The 22,721-nt window shown below is 36.4% G+C and overlaps 1 protein-coding gene across 3 annotated transcripts in view; it reads left to right on the top strand.

Annotated features, from left to right (window-relative positions):
* STIM2 (stromal interaction molecule 2) overlaps positions 1-22,721 on the top strand; it is a 73,822-nt gene that overhangs the window by 20,887 nt on the left and 30,214 nt on the right. For all 3 annotated transcript variants that reach the window (XM_055795276.1, XM_055795275.1, XM_055795274.1), the window contains exon 2: positions 17,435-17,565. In XM_055795276.1, the coding sequence (XP_055651251.1) occupies positions 17,435-17,565 (131 nt within the window). The remainder of the gene's footprint in view (positions 1-17,434; positions 17,566-22,721) is intronic.

Raw genomic sequence — 22,721 nt, 5'->3', positions numbered from 1 at the left:
AGAGTATGCTTGTGTTCATTTAAGGAGTTTTTGGGTTTTTTTGGTGTGTTTTTTTTTTTTTTTTTTTTTAAAAAGTGTATATATGATGTTGCATATTATAGAGAGTGGGCAGGAATTACTTGTTATTTTTTAGAATAAATGGAATACTTGCCTTTAGAGTAAAAGTATGTGAAAATGCATGTTCTGGAGCTGGGTATTTCGTTTGTCACCCCACTGGTCTGCATTTGAGGAATTTCTTCTGTTTGACCTCTTATGGAAAGGGACACTTAAATGATGGTGAAAGGAATGATTCTTTTCAAGGCAGTGCTTTGGTAGCAACATAGGGTTGCATTTTTTAGTAGTGTAGGTTTTATTTTTTATCATCTTTGCAGGTATTTGCAGAATTCTATTGTCATTTGAAAGACTGTACTTGGCTACCAACTATCCTGTTATCAAAGTTGGGGTTTTCCTTTGATAATTTCTGTAAGTTTTTGTCATTCTGTACTTGGAGTAGTAGGTATTTAATTTTTGCCCCAGTCTAGTAGTATTGCGGTCTTTTCCGTGGCTTTAAAATAATGGTGTAATACTTATTTTAATTGCCAAGCTAAAAGAATTCCTATTCTATTAATCATGTTTTACTACAACACATAATCCTTTGTAAGGGATCAGTAAATCAATAGCCATGTGATCTCCTATGAAACAAGGGATTTTAAAGAACTCCAGTGTTTAAGTTTATTACTAAAACTTGGCTTGAAATAATTACACTTTTTTTAAAAAGAACAAAGAATCTTTTATACACTGCAGAGATTAAATTTTACTGCTAGTAATTTACATTACCTGACTTCTGGAGTCTCAATACTTGTAGATAAAAAAAAAAAGCCCGATGAAACTTGCAATTGTCGGCACCAGTAAATTTGGTAAACTTAAATAATGGTTTGATAAGTTGAGTTTTATATGTTGGTTTACTGTTTGAGATTAAGTACTGTTACTTAAAAATGTTAATAGCTTTGTTCTGCTTACTAGGTAAGCTATTCCTGGCAAGTATTAGAGAAAGGGTTATAGTTAATTGCATTAAAACCCACCTATCAATAAATAGTGCTCAAGTTCAGTGTGCAGTTACATGAAACAGCTGATGTGGTTCAGAAAAGCTTGGAATAAATTCTTAGTAGTGTTATGGTTGAGCCCTGGTTTTACATCAGGGTTTGCATCTTCTGTAAGGTGCCGCTGTGGGTAGTTACACACAAATGAGCTCTGAGCTCAGTATTTTTCATGCTGAGGTAGAAGTTCTTTCAGTGTAAGAACTGAACTCGATTGGAATAGATTTGGATACCTTTTCAAGGTATTGGTTGCATTAATTCTGCATATCTCCTTAATTGCACTTCATTTTATCTGATTGCGATTGCTTCTCTGTAGTAGTGTATTTCATACATGCAAGCATTTCTGCAGCTTTCTAATCAAAATATGGGTAAAGTCTAAGGTTAAAAACATAATATTAGTGAATACATTGAATGTTTTTGTAAGGTGCTTTTGTTAACACTGCTCTATGTAGATCAGTAAAACTGATGGCTTACTATCTTACCTCCTTTTCTACCATTTCCACACCCTTCTCTTTCCCTTCCCCCTGCTATTGACTGCAATTTGGCTAACAGCATCTTGAATCTTATTTTTGATCAAGATTGCAGTTGTAGTGCAGTAACTTATGTAATGCTTTTTCATAAATTACTTTTTCTGCTTATAGAAACAGTGGAATTTTTGCAACAACCCTGTCTTTTCTCTTCTTCCCTTCTCCTTCTGCATGTGAAAATTGTTAACCCTTCTCAAAATCTTTGTATTTAAGCTTGTGTAAATGTCAGTAAAGCCATTAAATTTTTTTTTAATGTATTCATCCCTAGAGAATCTGAAATACCTCAATTTTTAAATTGCTGAAAGGGAAGCTGAGGCTTCTTACCAAAACAGCACTGAATATTATTGGAGCTTTAGAAAACTAACAGTGCAAGATAGTTTCTTTGCTTTAGCTATGTCACAAATATGTAGGCTTTTGCAATAGGTATCTCATTTAAAAGTACAGGTTGTCATTTATTTGGGGCTAAATGTAGCCACGTAATGTAGAATTTTTTAGCTTTGTTACCTTCGTAAGTTTGTGCGTACAAAATGTCTCCTAATGTAAAATGTATTTCTTATGGAGATGCAAAGTAATGTTATACAATAGTGTAGCTTTAGAAAAACCTTATTCTTGAATGAACATGCCTGTTCTAGTTGTGATGAAATCTTTCTTCTGAACGATGATCACCCTATTTTTAAACTCTGGGCTTCTACAAGCATCTCAATTCTTGACACCGTGTTTTCTCTTTCAGTATGCTTTAAGTTCTGCTGAAACTCGTATCTCTTTATTATATACAAAGTATTGGTTTGAACTGACGTGATGGTAAAACTATACAGATTTTGCAAAGGTATTCCTGAAGGATAAGTTCATTTGTATGCATTCTTTAATTATGCATATGCATTCCTCCTGTCATTGAAAGGCAGTAAAACCTGTGCACAGATGTCAAGGCTGTAAGAACCCATTTGGGATTTGATCAGGATTTCCCAAGGGCTTCTTCAGGCTTGCCTTGATTTTTCTTCTGTTTATTATCATTAGATATTTAAAACTTCGGGATGTAAATGTGGTGGGTCAGCAACTTCTTCACAACAGTAGGCTTCCTAGGAGCATCCTAGGAACAGATGGTGAGGATACAGTTGACATTTCATAAGTAAGTATGACTACTGGTGTTACATTTTTATTTGTATTTGTGAATTGGAGCCCTCAGTTCAGTATCGGGGCAGTTGTTACTCTAAAATCTGCCTTTCAAAAGAGATGATAGAAATGCTGATTGAAAGGGACCACTGAATGTCAAACCTGCGCTTTGAGCGAGAATGTTACCACTGCAAGAAAAGGTCATCTGGCCAGCTCCTGAAAGCCTCTAAGGGTGAAGAGTCCACCTCCTCTGAGTAGCCTGTCCTAATGCTGCAAAGCCCTTCTAGCAAGAAAGGGTACCCTGATGGTCCCAGTGCATAGTTTAACTGTTGCCCCATGTTACATGCTCTGCCCTTACTGAGGAAGGTTTGCAGCCTGTGTCAAGTAGTTAGTTGCAGACCACTATTAGATCACCTTAGCCCTCCTCTTTACAAGACTAAACAAATTAGTTTCTTGAAAGCTGGCGGTCTTGGAATTATGTAGGATTGAAACTCTGTTTTATTTTAATCTTAATAAAATTGAAGCAGCTCATTGAGCATAAGATTTGGAAGGCTAAAGTTGTAAGAATGTGTAGTATTAATGGATTAAAAATGAGCCCCCAAAGCAAAGAAAAGGCTGCATGCTGCAAGTATGTGTGTATTCATGTGTATAGATATGGCCAAACAATGCAACATTTTACTGGGGGGGGGGGGGGGGGAAGGGGAAGAAACCCACAAACAAAAAACCCCACAAATGGCCAAATAAAAACAAACCAAACTTGAATATCCTAGGTTGTTGGTTGATTTGCTGAAAAAATATAATCTGTTTATATAGAGAGAAGATATGTAATGTTTTGCTTCAGCGTTAAGTACTTCAAAACATGCGTACTTTAAAGAATTTTCTGCATGGACTTTTTTTGTGTGTTAGATAATCACAGATGAGTAGCAACAAGTAGGCTTTGGAGAGAAACCAGGTGAAATCACATGTGGAAAGGTTCTTTCATTCAACTAAGTTTAAGAAGGCATCTGAGCAGGAAATGGTATAATTTTTTACTACTCCAATGAGAAAAAGATGGAGAATTTATTACTCCAAACATAAAAGCTTCAGACTGTTTCTTGAGAGTATTATCTTGCATGAGATAGGGTAATTAATAGCTCACAAATAAGTAAATTTTTAGACTTGTTTAGAAACCTTTGAAATTGAATTTCTGATGTACCTAGATGGAAGACTTTTTTTCTTTACTGCCTCGACTTTCCTCCTTTAAATAAACCTTAAGATTTTTAGATAGAAAAATTAAATTTTAGAGAAAAGTAAGGAAGGAAGAAACGGAGAACTTAATTGATAATTGCGAAGCTAGTAGGGTAGTGGTTTAGTAGTGTAATCTGTCTAGTGTAGGCTGTTTGCAATGTTATCATAGGTGAAGGAAGCGAGAGAACTGCAAGATAGCTATCTGCCTACAGTATAGTGAGCATACTAAACTTTCAGTTTATGATGCTACCATTTTGAAGTAACGTATTAAAACCGTGGTTTTCAGATTTCAGTTCTTGTCTCGTAATAGTCCCAACTTTGTCACATATAAAAATAATGCTGTTCTTTGCATGTGTCTAAGACTTTTAGTTCATATTGTTTCCAGAGGGAATTTCTGAATAGGAGTGGAACTTTCTGGGTGTATACTTCTAGTTTGAAAATTTTATATTAACTTTTGGTAATATTAACTGAGTAGGTTTAAAAATACTACTTTGTTTTTTGGATTTTTGTTGATTTTAGAGGCAGCTTCACCTGGCTTTGGTTTGGCATTGGTAGAAAACTTCACTTGTGTGAAGAAAACTTCAACAAACATTTTAAATGTCGGAAAAGTATTTTTGTTTTATCTGTTTTCATGTTAACTGGAAACTTTACCATGTGATAACTTCTATGTGTGAATTTAAATATGACTAAAGAAATGAAACAAAGGAGGAAACAGTTTCCTTTGTGTTTTAATAGAGTAAATGAAGAATGTAGTTCTGTGTCATGGAGCATAAGGCATAGTTGCCCACGAGCCATCAGTGTGCCCTGTGGCCAAGAAGGCCAACAGGATCCTGGGGCACATTAGGAGAAGCATGGCCAGCAGGTCGAAGGAGGTGATCCTGCCCCTTTGCTCTGCCCTGGTGAGGCCACATCTGGAGTGCTGTGTCCAGTGCTGGGCTCCCCGGTTCAAGAGAGACAGGGAAGTGCTGGTGAGGGCCCAGCAGAGGGATATGAAGATAATGTGGGGGATGGAGCACCTCCCTTATGAGGAAAGCCTGAGAGAGCTGGGCCTGTTTAGCCTGGGGAAGAGAAGACACAGAGGGGATCTTATCAAAGTCGGCAAATGTCTTAAGGGTGAGTGTCAAGAGGCTGGGGCCAGGCTCTTTTCAGCAGTGCCCAGCAACAGGACAAGGGGCAACAGGCACAAACTGCAACACAGGCAGTTCCTTCTGAATATGAGGAAAAACTTCTTCACTTTGAGGGTTACAGAGTACTGGAACAGGCTGTCCAGAGAGGTTGTGGAGTCTCCTCTGGAGACATTCAAAACCATCAGGACGTGATCCTGTGCAACCTGCTCTAGGTGAGCCTGCTTTAGCAGGGTGTTTGGACTAAATGATCTCCAGAGGTCCCTTCCAACCCTGACCATCCTGTGATTTCTGGTAACTGTTACCCATTTTCTGCTATCCAACTGTATGTTGATTGTGCTCAGTATTCCTCAGAAATTCAGAATGTAAAAAACATTTTCCTCCTGCCCCCAGCAGATGACTTGGTATAAAAATTGCTTTGAAATGGTTACAGACAAGAACTGGATTTAAAGGGAAGATTTATGACCTACAAATCTTTGTGTTAATATAGAAAAAATTAAAACACTTATGCTGGTTGGTAGATGTGACTGACAAAGAGTAGTTGGTATTTGGATGTCAGCTTTGTCAGGCATTGCATTTAGGGCATGAGAATAGACCTTGGAGATAAAACCTGAGAATGTATGTACTTTGTATTTGATTAAACCAAAATTAAATGGCGAAGTAGAATAGTATTACAAAATATGCTTCTCTTTGAGATGTGAATGAAGAACTTAAGATGTTTTTATTGTCTATGGAGGCCATAAACCATGTACAGAACAGCTAACAACAAGACAGAAACTCCAACATATTTGGAAACAAACCTTGTTTATTCTATATGTTCTATTTGTAACATATTTCTGTTTCCATGGGAAACAGAAGGTTGCATGTGAAATCAGCTTCCTGGGATTTTTGAAAATGAGATCTAATTGAACGTGTTTAATTAGAATGAATCTTTGACAGTTTTGATTTACTTTTTCTTATGCTTAATGGTGGGCAGGTGGCTTTTTTAATTTTTGGAAGTTACTTCCTTTCTGATATTGAAAATGATGGACTGCCTGTACGTGTTGATACTTGATATATTAAAAAAAGGTAATGTGGCGGAAACACTTATGTCTATTGGAATTTGGCTCTGTGCCTGTTTTCCTACTTATGTCTTGCAGGGAACAAATAGCAACAGAAGCAGTGGTAATTCTGTGCATGAGATCCCCAGTTCCATTTGCAGTATGTGTCTGGTAAAGCTTAAAAACCAATGAAGGATATGATTTTTCATGCTTTAGCCTTTTCAGGTCTCATAACCACTAATATTGATTTGTATCTGAAGTCTTCTGTAAGACTCTAAAGTATACAATGACATTTTATGTTTAAATAGACATATATGTATATATGTCATAAAGTACCTGTAATGACTCCTGTTAAGTAAAGTAGTGATTGTCTGGAAAAAGCTTACTGCCCTTCATTTCATCTTGATTTTTACCCATGTGTGTCAGGAGCCTATATTGGGAATTAAGTGAAGACTTGAGTAAATTACGTATTTCTTAGTGTCATTGGTTACCTTTAAAGGTATCTTATACCAATGTTCTTTTACAATTGGTTGTAACTTCAGTTGTCACAGTGTTAAATTATTTTAAAATATCTTTAGACTTTCTTGTTCTTTCCTTTGAGTTTTCCGTAAGTATTTTCCTGGCTGTTCTCTTCAGAAGTCTGCCAGTAATAAAAATTTTAAAAAGCCTCTAAACAAAACAAAAAAACCTGAAACACAAACTCCCTTGGCTTTATGTAGCCAAGTGTCATAGTTTGTCAAGTTTGGAAGTTTGGGACAGGTCCTATTATTTTGCTCTTTTTATAGTTCTGTGTATGGAATTCTTAATGCATGCTCTGGCTCCTATGATTTGGAAACTGGTCAAAAATTTGGAGCTTGAATGAAGGAAGTACATAAATTGTATAAATACTTGGGGCAGATATGAGCCTAATGGACACCTTGAGCTTGCTAGTGTAAGTTTGTAGAGATTAGGTGTCTCTGAAGTCCTGCTGTTAATACAGCTGAAGCGGGCTGTGTGTGGAGCTTGTGACTTCTGTAGGCTTGTTGGGGGAGCCTTGGAGAAAGGACAAATTGTGAGCTTGCCAGCAGTGGTGTTAGAAACTGTTTTGCAAATCTTGTGGAATGTTTTATCTGTTTGCTATTGCTCTAGCTCCTGCTATAGTGTTACAAAAGTTGGTTTTAGCTTTTATAGGCCACAAAAATCTACTTGACAAAATGCAGATTGCCTCAGGTGTTTAGTGTTGTATTTAAAGTCCAGCCATGACATCAGCTTGTTGCAGGTAACTATGTATTAATTTTTCCACTTGATAATTGTTAATTGCAATAAGTCATCTAGGACACGACCTTATCTTACGTCTCCTAGTAGAGAAAGCAAGGATGTAAAAAAAAAAAAAATGGAGCTGGAGTTTACCGCTCAAGTCGTGTAGATTTTGTTCCACTGCATTAATTCCATTTTTCAGTTTATTGCTCACCTGCTGTGTTGCTGGCTGGATTCATTTGTAACATAGGGCACGTCAGGACTGGGCTTAGCAGCAGCACTGGCTGTAAAGTGCAGCTCTGCCTGCTTCTGCATGGGTTTCCTCCTCCTCCTCCTCCTCTTTTGCTGTTGCAAGTGTTTGTGCAGGCGTATAGAACCAATTCAAGCAGAATCGGTTTCCTGGTCCTTCCTGCAGCATGACTGCACAAATGTGCTTACTGTTGGTACAAGGAAGGGAATAGTACATGGACAGAAATGAATGGTGGGGGCACGAGCAGTTAGAATCCTTTTAGCATTAGTCTTTGGCTTATTCTGCTTTAGATATATATGAAATTACTGCTTTGGCTCTTCCTTGCACCCTGAATATGCTCGTGCTCTTTGGGAGCAACTGATGTTATTTGAAGCTGTACAGTTAGTGTTTGGCAATCTGTGTTGTTCAAGCAAACTTAGAGTATTTGGATACTTTACTGTTTTCTTTTGTATGTAACTTCTCAATATTTTTCTAGAGATGGAATGCTGCTACTATAAACTTGTGTGCGAATTGTACGCAACTTTTTTTGATGGGAAGAGCCATGTGTTTGTAGAATGAGGGTGGTTGGTTTTTTTTATTTAAATGGAATCCATTTGAGCAAGTTCTCTCTAACATTACGTGACTTTCTTTAACTCTTTTGGAGTTTTTAATTGAACTGAGTTTAATTTTTTTTTTCTACTGTGTGATTCCAGTGCATGAATTAATGCACAGAGTGTGAGTGTTCAGTGTTTGTTCATTGTGTCAGTAAGAGCTGGCTTCTATTTTATTGACCACTTTAACAACTAAAGAATATGTATTGGAAAACTATACTATTTGCTACTATTTTTATGGACCCAGGTGTACATTTATCAAAACAGTATCGACCAAGATGTATCTAAGATACAGGCAACTATGGTTTATTCTAACATTCTGATAACTGTAAACAGCACTATTTCTGTTAAGTTTGAGCAATAGCATATGTTATTTCCAAAGATGTGACTATCTCATTTTTTTTATGTTCTGAAAACTTTTTTTTTTTTAAAATGATCTTTAGATCTTATTTGCATGAAATAGGCCAAGGTGAACTGAGGCACCCTTGGTAGGTTTGTCAGCTCAGTTATCACTTGGTGAAGTTAATCATGAGAAAAATATTTAGCAGCATATTAGTAGGAGCAAAACTGCCAGTTCTGCAATCTGGAGCTGGATGTGAGTGCTAACAGCAAAGCAGTTTGTGTAAGCTCTGGGACTAGGATAGTCCTTAACTAGCCAGCAATCTGCATGACTAGTTCACGTAAGATAGTAGGAGTATTTAAAGGAACTTACATTTATACATCCTCAAAGTTACTGATGTGGAATGGTGCTAGAAGAAGTGTTTCATTATGGTGTTATTGATTAAATAAAATGGATCTGTGTATTCAGTGCATCTGTATTTCTGAAAGTATAAACCTTACATAGGCTGACAAAGTTAATACTCAAATACTGGAATCCTAGCAGATTATGTATTAAACAAGTGCCCTGATGCTTTAGGTTTCAGTTGTATAATTCTAATATGTTCTCTTAAAGTATAAATACATCCTGACAACATGTTGTTACAGGAACTGTGAGGGAACTGATGATGCTACAGATGGTGCTCACAGAGGATTAAATTTGATTCCTTGGTTAGAACAGTTAATAATATACGTACTAGATCAGATGGTGTAGAAGACTGAAGTAATTCAGTAATGTCAGCAATGTCATGCTTGCATGCCTGATTCATGGATATAGGATACGATTATGAACCACATGTGAAAACAAATATATCAGAGGAAAAACTGGTGTGATGAAAAGTGTAAGTTTAAAGATATATCTGTTTTTGTTTGAAAATAATTAATGTGTCTTCAATGCACACCTCTAATGCACAATTTTAGCATGTGTCAGTTTGTCTGAAAGTGTAAGGATGTAGGTCTTTAAAGATGCTTTTTTAAATCTTCAAGCCACATCTGTAAAACTTATGCCTTTTTATTAAACTTTTTAGAAACTATGTAAGGTGGTGAAATACTTTTCAAGTGCTGCTCCCTCTTTTCATTCCAAGTTGTGAACTATCTTCTTAACATGAAAAAAGTTCGTAAACTTTTGTATTATTAACCATACTGTTGTGGTGGTTGTATTCTGCAGATCACAGTCTGCCAGAAAGGACTTAGTGGCTCATGCTCTGCTCACATCTAGAGCCATATCTGAAGAGAAATTGGTACACTGAATACTGACTATACATTTCACCAGGAGGCTAAAGATCAGGCTCCCAGATTAATTCACAGCAGAGCTGTTAACAAGGATGGAATTCTAAGCAAGAAGATGAGGTTTTAGTTAGAAAACAGTTACTAAGGAAGTTTGCTTCAGAAATTCCATGGACATCTTGTCAGACTTTTGAAGGTCACCTACCTGTAAATTGCTTTTCTGATTTCCTGACCAAATTAAGAAAGTGGCTTAAATGTTATGCTACTGTTACTCCTTAGGCAGATTAAATTACACGATCAGGGATATACTGCATATTTTCCTGTTTCCTGCTGTTAGAAAAGGGAGAAATACATTAGAACAGCAGTGAAGAATTCAGACCTAAAATATAAAAAAACCTTGTGTGTTATTATATTAATAGTCACTGAATATATATGAATAGACAGCTGTAGTTTTTCATCAGCTTAATTGATGTTCTGTTGACAAACGAACTCCAGTAAATTCACAGTCCCTTCAACAGATGTAACTTTTAAACATCTGTAGGATGTAAGGCAAAAATACAGACTGTCTTTTCTGTTTTGTCTGAGTTTTAAGGGTGTGTTTCTATCCCAGGTGAAGTTAAGAATTTAGGTCATCTATGAACGTATGAAAATTTGGTTTTTCTTGGAGCTATTCTGATTTTAGATGTTAATAATTACTATAAAGTGCAAAGAGTGCATCATACATCTTTAAAGGAGTTTTAAGTAGTCTTCGCTACTAAATCAAGATAGTTGAAAACTTAGTTTTATATTGTGTTAAATATTTCCCTGCTTGGTTTTGTACTAATAAATACGAGTAAAATGAGACAGACTTTCCTGTTGCTTAGAGTAGGTATCAGACATATGGCACTTTTTTTCTAAACTAAACATTCATATGTGTTTGTAGGTTTGTATAGTAAGTATCATTGAAGTGCAAATAAGGTTGGAAGGAGGGAAAACCAGAATTTTTGATGGCTTGTGTAAGATGCATTCTCCCAGTTTCCTCTCATCCTGCTTTGTTAGGGTTGGGAGGAGTTCCTCTTCTAAATCAGTCTACTTTGACCATTGTATAACAATAATTGTCCAACTTCCTCTTCCCTTCAGACTGTGTCGTTGCTCAGGGGGTGTGTGGGAAGGAGATGGAAAAGCCATGAATCCATCTTCCTGATTTTTGTCTAGTCAGACACAGCAGTGTTGTAATTTAATAATCAACTTCCTAACAGTCTAAATGAAGTGTTTATACTGATATTTCATCTTGTCAGAATAATCCTTGAGATGATTAATGTATTCAAACCCATTTTTGCAACTTCCTTTTTAAACAAGCATTACTGATTTGGGATAGTTGCTTTTAATGCAGTTAAAGCAAAAATAGATTTGACATCAAATTTGATTATCTAGAGAATTCCTTTCTGTTTCTAGAGAAGTCCTTTTCCACTGAGTAAACGTTTTTATTACTATGAAATTATTAAATAGTTTTCTAAGGTAGTGTATAATGTTTTAAATGTCTTAAGTGAACAAAAAGTTCTGTATGCTCTTCTGCAGTTTGTTTTGAAGCTTTTTATCTAGGAAAGATTAGAAAAGCTTTAATTGAAACTTGCCTTAACACTTGATTTTGCTAATGGCATTATTTGACTAAATTTCTGCTTCAAATGATTTCACTGTTTTTTCTTTTCTGTGTGTAAAAAATGAAATTTAAGTTCAGAATTAGACAGCTTTTTTGTGGGTGTGGAGAAAGCAGAGATGAGATAATGGTGATTTAAGGAAAAATCAAAGCCTTGCTTGCCTCATCAAGTTTCAAGTTTTGGGTGGGGGGAGATAATTGATTGCATATATTAAAAGCTACTGAAATAGCAAAATAGATGGACACATCAATACTGACAAAACCAGGTTTGCATCTCATGCAAAGATTGCTTATATACATAGTGAAGTGGTAATGATTTATTTTAAGGTTCTTTGAAAAGTCTTCTTTTTTAACTGAAGGATGGTTTAGTGGATTTTAAAAGGATTGTGGCAGCTTTCATGGAACTGAACTGCAAATTTTGGGTTTTTTTAAGCTGAAATTTTACCAGTCGCTAAGCATTGCGCATGTATTCAGAAACAAGTGCTTCAGATAACAGACTTTGCAGTCCAGAGCTTTATTGCTGAGTCTTATCTGCTGTTATTGCACGAGGTTATAAACACAATTTCTGAAATTACCTGAATTTCTAATATGGAGTAGTGGAAAAGCCTAATGTGAAACTTCAGTTTTTAAAATTCTTTGGTGACAATAATTTCCTGAAACTCCTTTCCCATTGTACCCCCTCCCCTCTCCCTGCTGTCATTATTATTATTGACTTTTCCTCTTCAGGAAGCTCATTTAAGTAACATCAGTGTTGTGATTAGAAGATAAGCGTGTTACACCCTTTTTGTCAAAATTTTGTCTGTTTTTTAGTGGAAAGATGTGCTGCAATCATGAGCTTTATTTTTCACTCTGATCATTTAAATAAATGTCACAAATGACATTGTCAAGTTAAATGTTATATCCTGCTCAGCCTACTTGCCATATGGAGGAGTTTAATTATTAAGAGTAGGAGTGATTTGCTTTAGGAGCTTTTAATTGAAAGATTAAACGAAGCTCACTCTGAGGCTGTCTCTTCAAGTATTTGAAGATTTTAATGACACCTTATGTAAAGATTTAAGATAAAAGCAACATGTTTATTTGCTTTACTGTGAATGGTTATTTTGAACATCTGGTCAAATTTTTGGAAATGCTTGCTTTTTGTTAACTTCAATAATCTGTATTGTAGCTGACACTCAGATTTGTATGGAGGTCATTAAAAATCATTGTTTTCTTACACTTTTTTTTACCTTGAAAGGAATTGTATTGAATTAATGAAGAAAATGTAATGTAGTAGAGTACAGTGTAAAACTAAAGCACAAAAGAAATCTAAAGAAATCGAAATTGTAGTTAGATGAAGATGCGTTTGGAGGGAGTGGGGGGTTGGGGTATTGTGGCCACCTGCTTTGGCTCTGGAAAATGCAGAGGAATCCTACCTCTGTCCTCATGGCTTGCTTATACAGTTTTAAGCTGAGAGTATGTGCTTAGGAAGCTGACAGTTGTATAGTGCTTGCCTTTCCTGTGAGGTTTCCCTTTATCTCAGATGGCTTCTTAGGAATGAGGAATCATAAAACTAGTAGGACATGGTACACTCCTGGATTCATCAGAAAAAGGCAGTCGCAGCAACACTGCGGGCTTCAATAGGACTGCCATATGTTAGCACAAAAAAGTGCTTTTCCCTCTCTGTGAACAGTGAACATTCTCACAGAACAGAAATGATGTGTAGTAGTCAGTCTCCCCAAATAACTCCCAGCCACCAAGTTGTTCCGAGTGAACTAATCTGGAAGCTTAAAGGCATTTAAATTTTAAATTTGGAGGTGTGTATCTGGTTCCAGGTACCTCTGAATATCATAAAGGTTTTTTCGATTGCTATACTCTTAAAAGGGATCTTTGAGACATCAAAAAGACTTAAGGGCTGGGGTGCTTTGGAGACCAGGCTGGGACTGCAGACAGCTGGCTAGGGTCCCTCTGTCACAGGCTTTGGCACAGTCATAGCTTTTATGCTGCAGTGTCCGTATGCAAAAAGCTGTGTGTGTAGGATGGCTAATAATCCTGCAGTTACTCGATCTGTCAGTCCTTTTCACTGTTGCACTCACAACAGTTTAGGGAAACATAAATGCAGGATGGATGAAAGACTGTGAGGTGCATATACACTTTTGCTTTGGAGTAATTTCTAATGGTGTATCCCTAAAATAAATTTCAAGGGCTTGGCTGACATGAATGCTTGAAGGTATGGGTGGAATTAATTTTCCTTACTAGCCTGTGTTGACATTGTCAGTTTGTATGTTTAATTCCTGTTGCCTTCAGGAAATGAGATGGAAAAGGTGTGATTCTAAAGTTTAGGAGAATTTCAAAATGAAGTTTCTCTTGTAGTCTTGCCTTGGTTTAGCCTCACTGAAAAAGAGAGAAAGGTCAGGGGGAGGGGAGGAAGGGGGCAGAAAAGCCCCTAAGTAATAGTAAGTGCTATTTTCCCCTTATCTGTAAATAGAAAGTTTCCTGTAATCCAGATTGGATAACTCTGTACTTGGTTTGTTGTCTAACAGTCTCCTATACGACTGGTTTGTACCTGTGGCTTTGTGCAGCTTCCTGGGCTGATGAAGGCTATTTACTCCTCTTGCCTCAGAGCCAGGAGGCAGTTACCGAGCTCCTCAAGGCAGGAGAAAGGTTTGGTCAAAGGTTCTGCCAAGTTTGTTACGCCATAAATTCGACATCTATTTTTTTTTTTTTTAGTAAAAAATTTCTTCCTTATGATGACCAGAAGTTCTGAAACTTCCTCACTTCTAAGCAACATTAAAAACAGGTCTGTAAAATAACTTCTGCCTGGAGTGGCATATGGTGTGCTTGTAAGCCCCTTGTCTACCTCATCCAAACTGTATCTCTCATTTGCTTTGCTAATTCTTCTGTGCTATTTGTTAAAGAAAGGGTCAAACTCTAAGCTATCAGGTTCACTCCCTGAGTGAACTTTTTGGTATCATCTCTGTACTCTTTCCCCTGATGAGGATTTTGAACTAGGTGCATTTATGACAACATACCAGACTAGGACAGAGAAATTGGTTCAGACATGAAATTAAGTCTGTCCTTAAGGTACAGGAGGAGGTTTGGAATCCCTGAACACCTTCAATAGGGTGAACTCAAAGTGAAAAATGAATTATCAACTAGTCCTATGATTTGTTACGGGGCCTCAGGCTTATAGTTGTGGTGCTTACAGTCTCTTGAGACTTTTCCTCTTGGCTTTTTTGTTAGTTAACTGGATGCTTGAGAAGTTTCTAACCATACTTCATATAGTATTAATTGGAATTGTTTCTGCCATGCAAGTAAGACAAAATACTGCATGTTAGAATCTCCTGCAGAGGTAGGTGCAGATGGTTAGATTTCAATCAGCTGTTTTTTTAATCTGGTAGGGCTGCTTCACAGGTATCCTTGGGAAATGCTTTTCATTTATTCTTATGCTGTGGCTTTGTGATTTGTTTTTGTGTTGAGAATGTTCTCTAAAGGGGGGTTGACAAGTGTTGTTAGTCTGGGAATGTTTAATTTTACCATATGAAAATAAGCTTGAAGGTAAATCCGGATTCTGTTTAGAGTGGGTTCATTTTTATTACAGTTGAGATGTGGTGCTACTCCATGTTACTACTTAGTCCCCAAACAAGCAATTGGAACTCTATCATCTCTTGAGAGAGACATCAAGTGTTCCTGGAGTCAGTGCACGGGACATTTGAAACACAAGCAGCCTGGTTGTTTCTCTCAAGAAAAGCCATAGCTCTTAAAAGTGCCCTTGTGCTAAAATAACCAAAAAGTTACATTTTAAAGATAAATAAGTATTATGATTAAGAAACTGATCAACCTCAGTTTGGAGAAAGTGTGCTCTGAGAAAAACTTTTTGATTTGAAAAACTGGGCTTTCAGCTAAATAAAATGGAAAAACATTTGAGGGGGTGCTTGCAAACTGTGAACATTTCTCTGATATTTTCTTCTATGTAAGAATAGAACTAAGTATAAATTGAAGAAGTTGGGTGTGTTTGAGGGACCTGTTTATCTGTTTTGACAATTATGCTTTCTTCTAACTTAGAAATACAGATCTGGCAGTACAAAGATGGTTCTTCTGATATATGATTGTATTTTAGTGCCACATTCTTTGTTTATGGTTGTTGGAATTTAATTATTAGAAAAATTTTTAGGTGATTGATTGCATTGCAAGAGAAGCCATTCTACAGCAAACACTCTGTTTTACAAGGATAAGTCCTTTTACCTCCTCCAATGATAGTGATTTTTTTCATTGCAAGGCAAAAATCTAAAAGCTGTGTATTGTGAAAATCAAACCTTTTCTAATGAAACAAAGATGGGCAAATGAAATATTTTTTAAATTGTAAAAAAATTACGTGGCTTCACTTTTTTCATGAAATATTAGTTGCATTCCAAAACTGAAAGTTGTTTGTTGTGGCCTGATTTAATGTTTAGTAATTTGTCTCTGATCTAGATGAAGTAGTTCTAAACCCAACCTTTCTCTGTTCTGAGACCGTGTCAGTGAGGTGTCTGGGTTTTCTGTGGGTTTTTTTGTTTGCTTTTTATTTTTTTAATTGATACATGGGCACAGATAACAGGTAACTATTAACTTCTGCGTAATAAAACTGGTGGATAAAGTAAGAATGCTTTGACTCATGTTTAGCTGCAGGGATCAGTCCTATTAATGTGCATTTGAGATTCCAGCTATGTTGTGGTTGCTATCTTTGTACTTCTGCTTTGTAGCCTTCTGCAAACTGACTCTTATCCTCTACTGATTATTTTAAAATTTATAATACACAGAAAAGCAGAATCATGCCAATTCAATTGGTATGGAAATACTGAAATAATTTATTTTTCTGTGCAAATGCTGGTTCCTATCAATTTCTATATGTGCATCCTTTTACTTATATAAATGAGCCTTTAATAAGTTCTGTAGTAATATGAAAGCTTAACCCTTTGATAGACTAGAAGAAGCAAAAATTACTCGTATGCTGCCTCAATTTAATTTGCTTTGATGTGATTGAAGTGGAGTGTACCAGTTTATGGGATCTAGTCAGTGTATTTTTATAATAGCTATTACAAAGGGAATTTACAGTCTCATTAAAGCTGAACTTCCAAAAAATTATTTGTGTGTTCTTCTCCACCTTCTATTCTTTGATGGTGTTCGGTAGGTCAGAATTAATGAAATACCTAGCTATTAGTGCCAAAGTCTGTGAAAGACCGATCTTTAATGACAGTTGGTCATCATGCGTTGTTGAATCTTGGAGCGTTTGGCATGTGCCTTGTGGAAGGGAAAAAACAGAGCTATAACAATGTGATGTGGTAGAAGCAGAGCCATTAGATAAGCATATATTGTGAGCCTTCAGTGATGAATACAAATGAAAATGCTATTTTTGATCTGAAATCTTGTTTCACAGTGACTCTGCTGTTTTTGATCAGAGCATACAGGACTGAGAGATCATGTGTTATTATCAGTTGGATTTTCTTTGTGGTGTGCTTTCTTTTTAGTCCTCCATGAATATTTTGCATCCAGCAGTACTGTCTACTTTAAATTTGATCTGCAGTGTTGTTACCATCCCTTTGTTATCTGTGTATGAAACTATGATTGTAGGACATGACAATTCTTTATCTTCCTGCACTGCTCTCTGTTTAGCCCAGGCTTTCAGAAAGGAGGTTGAAAAATGCAGTGGCTTTATTTGCTATTGCAGTGATATATTACTAAGGGTGGGTGATAGATGAAGAGGTGGAGATAGCAGCTAGAGGGGTGCAAAAAAACCCCCTCACGAGTCAAACTATTTCAATCGAGGCCGCCTTTCTGGATAAAGAGCTGACGACACTCCCCACCCCACCCTGCACTTTTTCTTGACAAGAATTACTATTTTACAGCCAAATTTGACAACTATGACCAGGTGACTGTGTGCAGTGAAATATATGTACACTTACAGAAATTCAAGCCCTTTCTCTTGCTTGGAAGCTTTATATTTTAGTGTGACAGTAGCTAATATTTCTGGGCTTTTTTTGTGTGTTCCCCCTGCCTCTAGATCCCTGCAGTTCACTCAGCCCACCGTGCTTTACTGAGGAGGACCGGTTCAGCCTAGAAGCTCTCCGCATGATCCATAAGCAAATGGATGATGACAAAGATGGTGGTATTGAAGTAGATGAAAGTGACGAGGTAGGAGTGAAAAGCCTTCACTTGTGCATATTTAAATCTGTCTTTTCTTTTTTTCTCCCTGTTTTATATAGCTGCTTTTTATGTTCTAGCCGTTGAGTAGTTGTTGCTGTTTTTCTTAATTCAGCCTTTCCCACAGCCAAATGTGTAAGGAAAGTCCAACTTCTAGAATTGTCTGAAATGGGATATTATTGTCCATTGTTCTAGCCTAAAGGAAAGTTTTATATGACTATGTATAAAAGCTGTTATTTCTGTGATTAGTGTAAGAGGTAGGCAAATGGTGTTGGTTTAACTTGCATTGAGACAACTAAGAGTCGGAATTGGTATGATCTGCCACCTGGCATGTCAGTTTCTTTGCTCCAAGCTTTTCTTGCTTAAGGTATCACTGACCTTTTCTATTTACCTTAGATCTGTTCCAGGCACTTCACAGTGCAAAACAATACCCGTTAGAGCAGTCTAGAAAGTTTTTTTGTGTGTTTTTGCTTACATTTTACAGACAAGTAGTAAACGTCTGCTGTAGGTTAATGGTAAATTAAGTCCTATGAAGTAAGGAAAATTATTCAGACTTGCCTCACGTTTTTGGTGAGTGTGCTCAAATGGGTTTGGTAGGCAGGCTCCTGGTGGTCCTGGCAAAGGACTTGCCCTTACACTTATTCAACTTTACTATCAGGATTCTCAAATCACTGGGTAGGAATAGAAATATCGATGCAGTTTCATTGTTACTGCTGCTTTTGCTTTCTGGCAGTTGTCAGGTACAGACTTGAGAAAGGGAGTGAAGATGTCCCCTCATCTCCTGTCCCCTAAAAATGAGGGTATTGCTATGTGGTTCTGAAGCCCATTCTCACTGGAGGTGAGTGGGAGAGGAATCTAGCCCTGATTTCTCTTCCCTTTTTGGTAACATCTCAGGGAAGATTGCTCTCCGTAAGTTGTGAATTATCATTGTCAAGTTTAATTTGATGCTACTTACTTTTTCTGTGTGACTGTGCACAAGTAGCATCAACAGTGATCGATGCTTGGTTGATGTGAATTTTCTGAAAGACTACAGTACAGTGGAGGGAATGGTCCAGAATAAAATAATGTACCTTTTAACTTTGGAGGAAAAAAGAAAAAATCTGCTCTGTACCTTAGGGAGTGTCATGGCGAGGTAGTTCAGGCACTCGAAATAGTCTAGCACTGTTGCTGCAGAATGTTTAGTTATTTTCACTAATGTTTGGGAGTGTACAATCCAGTCTGCAAACTGAAACAGAAGTATGAGTGTGAGCTTCCTGAGGAGCTTCTCAGCACTGTGTGGTACTCTTGACATTGTGCTGCATTTGCTATACCTGAAAGTTAAGAAAGTTAAAAGAAAATACTGAAATATTTATACATTGGAAGCTTTTCATTAGTGTTCAAAAGATCTGTCTTAGCTTCCAGTGGACCATTTTTATGTTTGACCTTAAGTTTCTTCCTGTTCCAGAGGAATGTCAAGATAAACTCAAGCAACAGAAGCTACTTTTAAACTCTGTTAAAATGACTGAAATAAAAACACTGTTCATGAGGGTGGTTGTTGTAGCTGGGGTAATGAGAGATGAATGAAACTGTATATTCAAACTATTTGCTGTACATATTGAAGAAATATTTAATACCCCCTAAACGAGCTCTTTTCTACGTACAGTTTGCATGCAAATCAATGATGAATATGTATTTGCATAGAGTGCTTTCTTGTAAGACATTAAAAGCAAACCCGAAATTAATGAGAAATGCGGTTTAATTGCAAGTTCAACTACTAATTTATATGCTCTTGTTGTAGCACTTACTGGATCTTTACTATAATCTTGACAGATCTGACACTATAACAACATAGTTACCTGATTACAGCAGGTCTGAATATATGCTAAAAATGTTGTCCTAATATGCACTATTTAAAAACCAGACTTGTGTTTTTTGTTCTGTCACAGTGGGTAATATTGCTTGTTTTGAATAAGAATGAGGACTGATAATTAAAAAAACTTGAGAAGTAAAGCTTAATGAAATACAGGGTTTTTACTTAACAGCAGGGTAATGGATTTCCTGTTTCATGCTGCATGGTTTTTGCTTGCAAGACTCCTGGAAGAGCAGTGTATTAGGTATGTTGATTAGATATTCATCGGCTTTTTATTTGGCAGGAAAAAATGTGACAAAGTACAGTAAGTTTCTGCTGTTTTACCAGCACTAAAACAGTGTTACAAATTCCAAGTGTATATTTACACCAAGGAAGTAAGTTCTTGTAAAGAAGTTATTTTGAGAGGGGAAGGTAACAAGAGCTGAAGATGTTGAAGTATTTATTTTAACTATTCTAATTTGCTAATCCAGTTGAGAACTTTCAACAGTGATTCCAGACATTTCATCTGCATGCTATTACTTTTCCTAATGTTACTCATGCCCGGTTTTATGTTGTAGTTTGTTTTTCCTCTGTAAAATGAAGTCTCATGTAGAAACTCCTTCTCTACAGAAGGATCTTTGAGGATATAAGAAAATCTGAACTGTTATAAGAAACTTTATTTCGTATAAATTGTCTGATACTGAAAACAGTTTTGAACTACCTTGTGTGGACTGGGAAGAAGCTTGTATTTGACCTTGATGAAATTGATGTAGGGAAACCTGATCTGAATTTTTAGCATGGGATTTATTAGTCATTAAGACACATGAGGGTTTTGTTGAAGTCTTCTGAGGAGGATAGAGGGGCTCTAGTTTGAGCATGGACTGGTTAGATGGTGTTTTCCTTATTCTTTCACCTGTTACCTAATTTAGACTGGGTGGTATAACTTAAGAGATGTATAAAGATGAAAAACTTGAACTTTTAAATTCACTACAATATACTTTTTCTAGTTCTAATTATTACAAAATACTTACAAAAGAAGAGCTTTAGCTACTCATGTTAGAAATGTTTTTGCATTCAGGTTTCACATAACTTTCTAATACTTGCCCTGAATTTTCAGTGTAGAATTATGTACTTCAAAACAAGAAGTATAGCTTGAAAAAAACCCAATGGTTAAGATAATAAATTCATGGCTTACTTAAAAGTATGCTTTACTGTGCAGTTACTGATTTCTGTGAAGTAGGCTATCATGGTGTGAAAACCAGAGAATATGGTACATCAGACAAGAAGAAAAAGGATGGATGTGGAAAAAGATTATGCTTATCATTGGGGCAGGCTAATATGATTTTTTTTAAATCAAATCTAGTTCTTGCTATTATTCTTTCTTATTAACATACGAAAGATTGGAATTGTTTAAACTGGTTTAAAGAGGGGGGCTGTAAAAGGGTAAAGGGAGGAATGTATTACTAATTGAGGTTTTAGTCATGTGTTGTGGGAGGCTATCTGCCTCAGGAAGCATCTGTTGCACGTGTACATGATTTTGTTTCAATGATGAAAAGACACAATCAGTATGACAGACTTATCTGTTCACTATTAACATAGGTTTTTCCTGTTTCCAAAGAACCTGTATATGTAGATCCTACATCAAGTCATTTCCTCAAGGAATCTCTCTGTAGAAATAAATAAGTTGATGTTTTTGAAATACTAGTATCTTAACAGTGTGTCTACTGTCACACAAAGCTAATGGCACAATTACAGCTTTGTGTGGGATCTTTGGATAGATCAACTTAATAATCTTGATGTTTTGTTTGAGTTTATAAGTGCACTTAAATAATTACTTAATGAAAATCCCAACCCAAGAAACCCTCCCACAAAACCACCAGAAAAGGAAAAAAACACTGTGGAGAGGAAGAGAGTGCAGCATCGAAAGTACGAAACGATCAGAGAATGGTGTTTAACAGTATAGTCAAAGAAGTTGGAAAATCAGGGGTGAGAATGCAGAAGTGCCTGACTTAAAATGTTGTCTGGAGGCAAGAATCAAAAAGAATCTAGTGGCCTAAACCAGGGAGTATTATTGTCTTCTGTGTAGTGTTTAAAGCAGAAAAAGTAGCTAGTATGGTCTGATGAGGAATAAATAGTAATATAGCACTTTGGCTATGGTAAATTTGATGGGCAGAATATTTGACAGCCCAAGATCTTCCTCCGAAGTGACTGTTTCTGGACGGATGGGCCCTGTGAAGCTGTTGTTTGAGGGCTTGAGGTTGTTATTTGCATCTTGGATGCGAATAAACGGACAGAGGTGGAACAAACCTACGTCTAGAGAGAGTATGCTGTGTTTTTTGAGAGAAGAGGAAGGAGTGGACTCTAAAAAGGAAAAAAAAGTTGAAGCATCCAGAAGGAAACAAAAATGGAGAAGATAGGGAGGTCAAATGTAAACAACTCAGTTAAAAATAATTTATAGAACTGAGGTGAATTCAGAAATGTATGCTTCAGTATACCCTCTCTTTAGTGCTAATTTGTGATTAAAAGTTTCATAATAAAGGAGAACCAGTTCATGTTCTTATTACTTATTTTTATTACGTAGTTTGCTAATCATATTCTTGGTTGTTTGTTTCCTTTCTTTTAGCATTTGAAATGGTACATGCATCTACACATCACAATCTATTTTACAAGCTTGCTAAATTAAAATATTCCACACTAATATTTATATTTTGGGATAATCTGGAGAGATAAAATTTAATATAACTTTTCAATGTGAAATTATTTTCTGTATTACTGCTGAAATACAGCTAACTATTTGATTTGTATAAGATGAGTTGGTGAAAAGTCGGTGGTTATCTTTGTTCTTTAATTCCTTAAGAGATATTTAATAAATGAATAAAACATGATTTACTAGTTTGGACCAGAGACCTATTTGTTTTGGTAATCTGTTCTGGACAGTGGTGAGTACAAAATACTTCAGGCAAAATCGCAAGAAATTCCATGACAGGAAATCCTGAAGAATAGAGGCCAAGATAGTGTGGTGCTGCCATTTTAAGTGTGTGTATTTTGGATATTAGAAGCCTAAAGTGTGAGGTGAAAAAACACTTTCAGAATTTAACGTTAAACTTGAGATGACTTAAGTGAAGTGCCCTTCTGTATTCTTGGGACAAAAGCAAATTTATGCCAGAACGTCTCTTCCTTTCAATTGTTGCATCTTGGAGGGAGTGAAGATTTTTGGGGAGGGGGGAAGTACAGCTGTGTATGGAACAGATGTTAAAAAAAAAAAACAAACAACGGATGACAGTTCAAAAGCTTAATCTCCCTTCTTCTTTCGTGCATC

The sequence above is a fragment of the Falco peregrinus genome, chromosome 2 (assembly GCF_023634155.1).
Source record: "Falco peregrinus isolate bFalPer1 chromosome 2, bFalPer1.pri, whole genome shotgun sequence".
Taxonomy (NCBI): domain Eukaryota; kingdom Metazoa; phylum Chordata; class Aves; order Falconiformes; family Falconidae; genus Falco; species Falco peregrinus.
The sequence above is the reverse complement of the archived record's forward strand: the minus strand, read 5'-3'. Positions and strand labels throughout refer to the sequence as shown.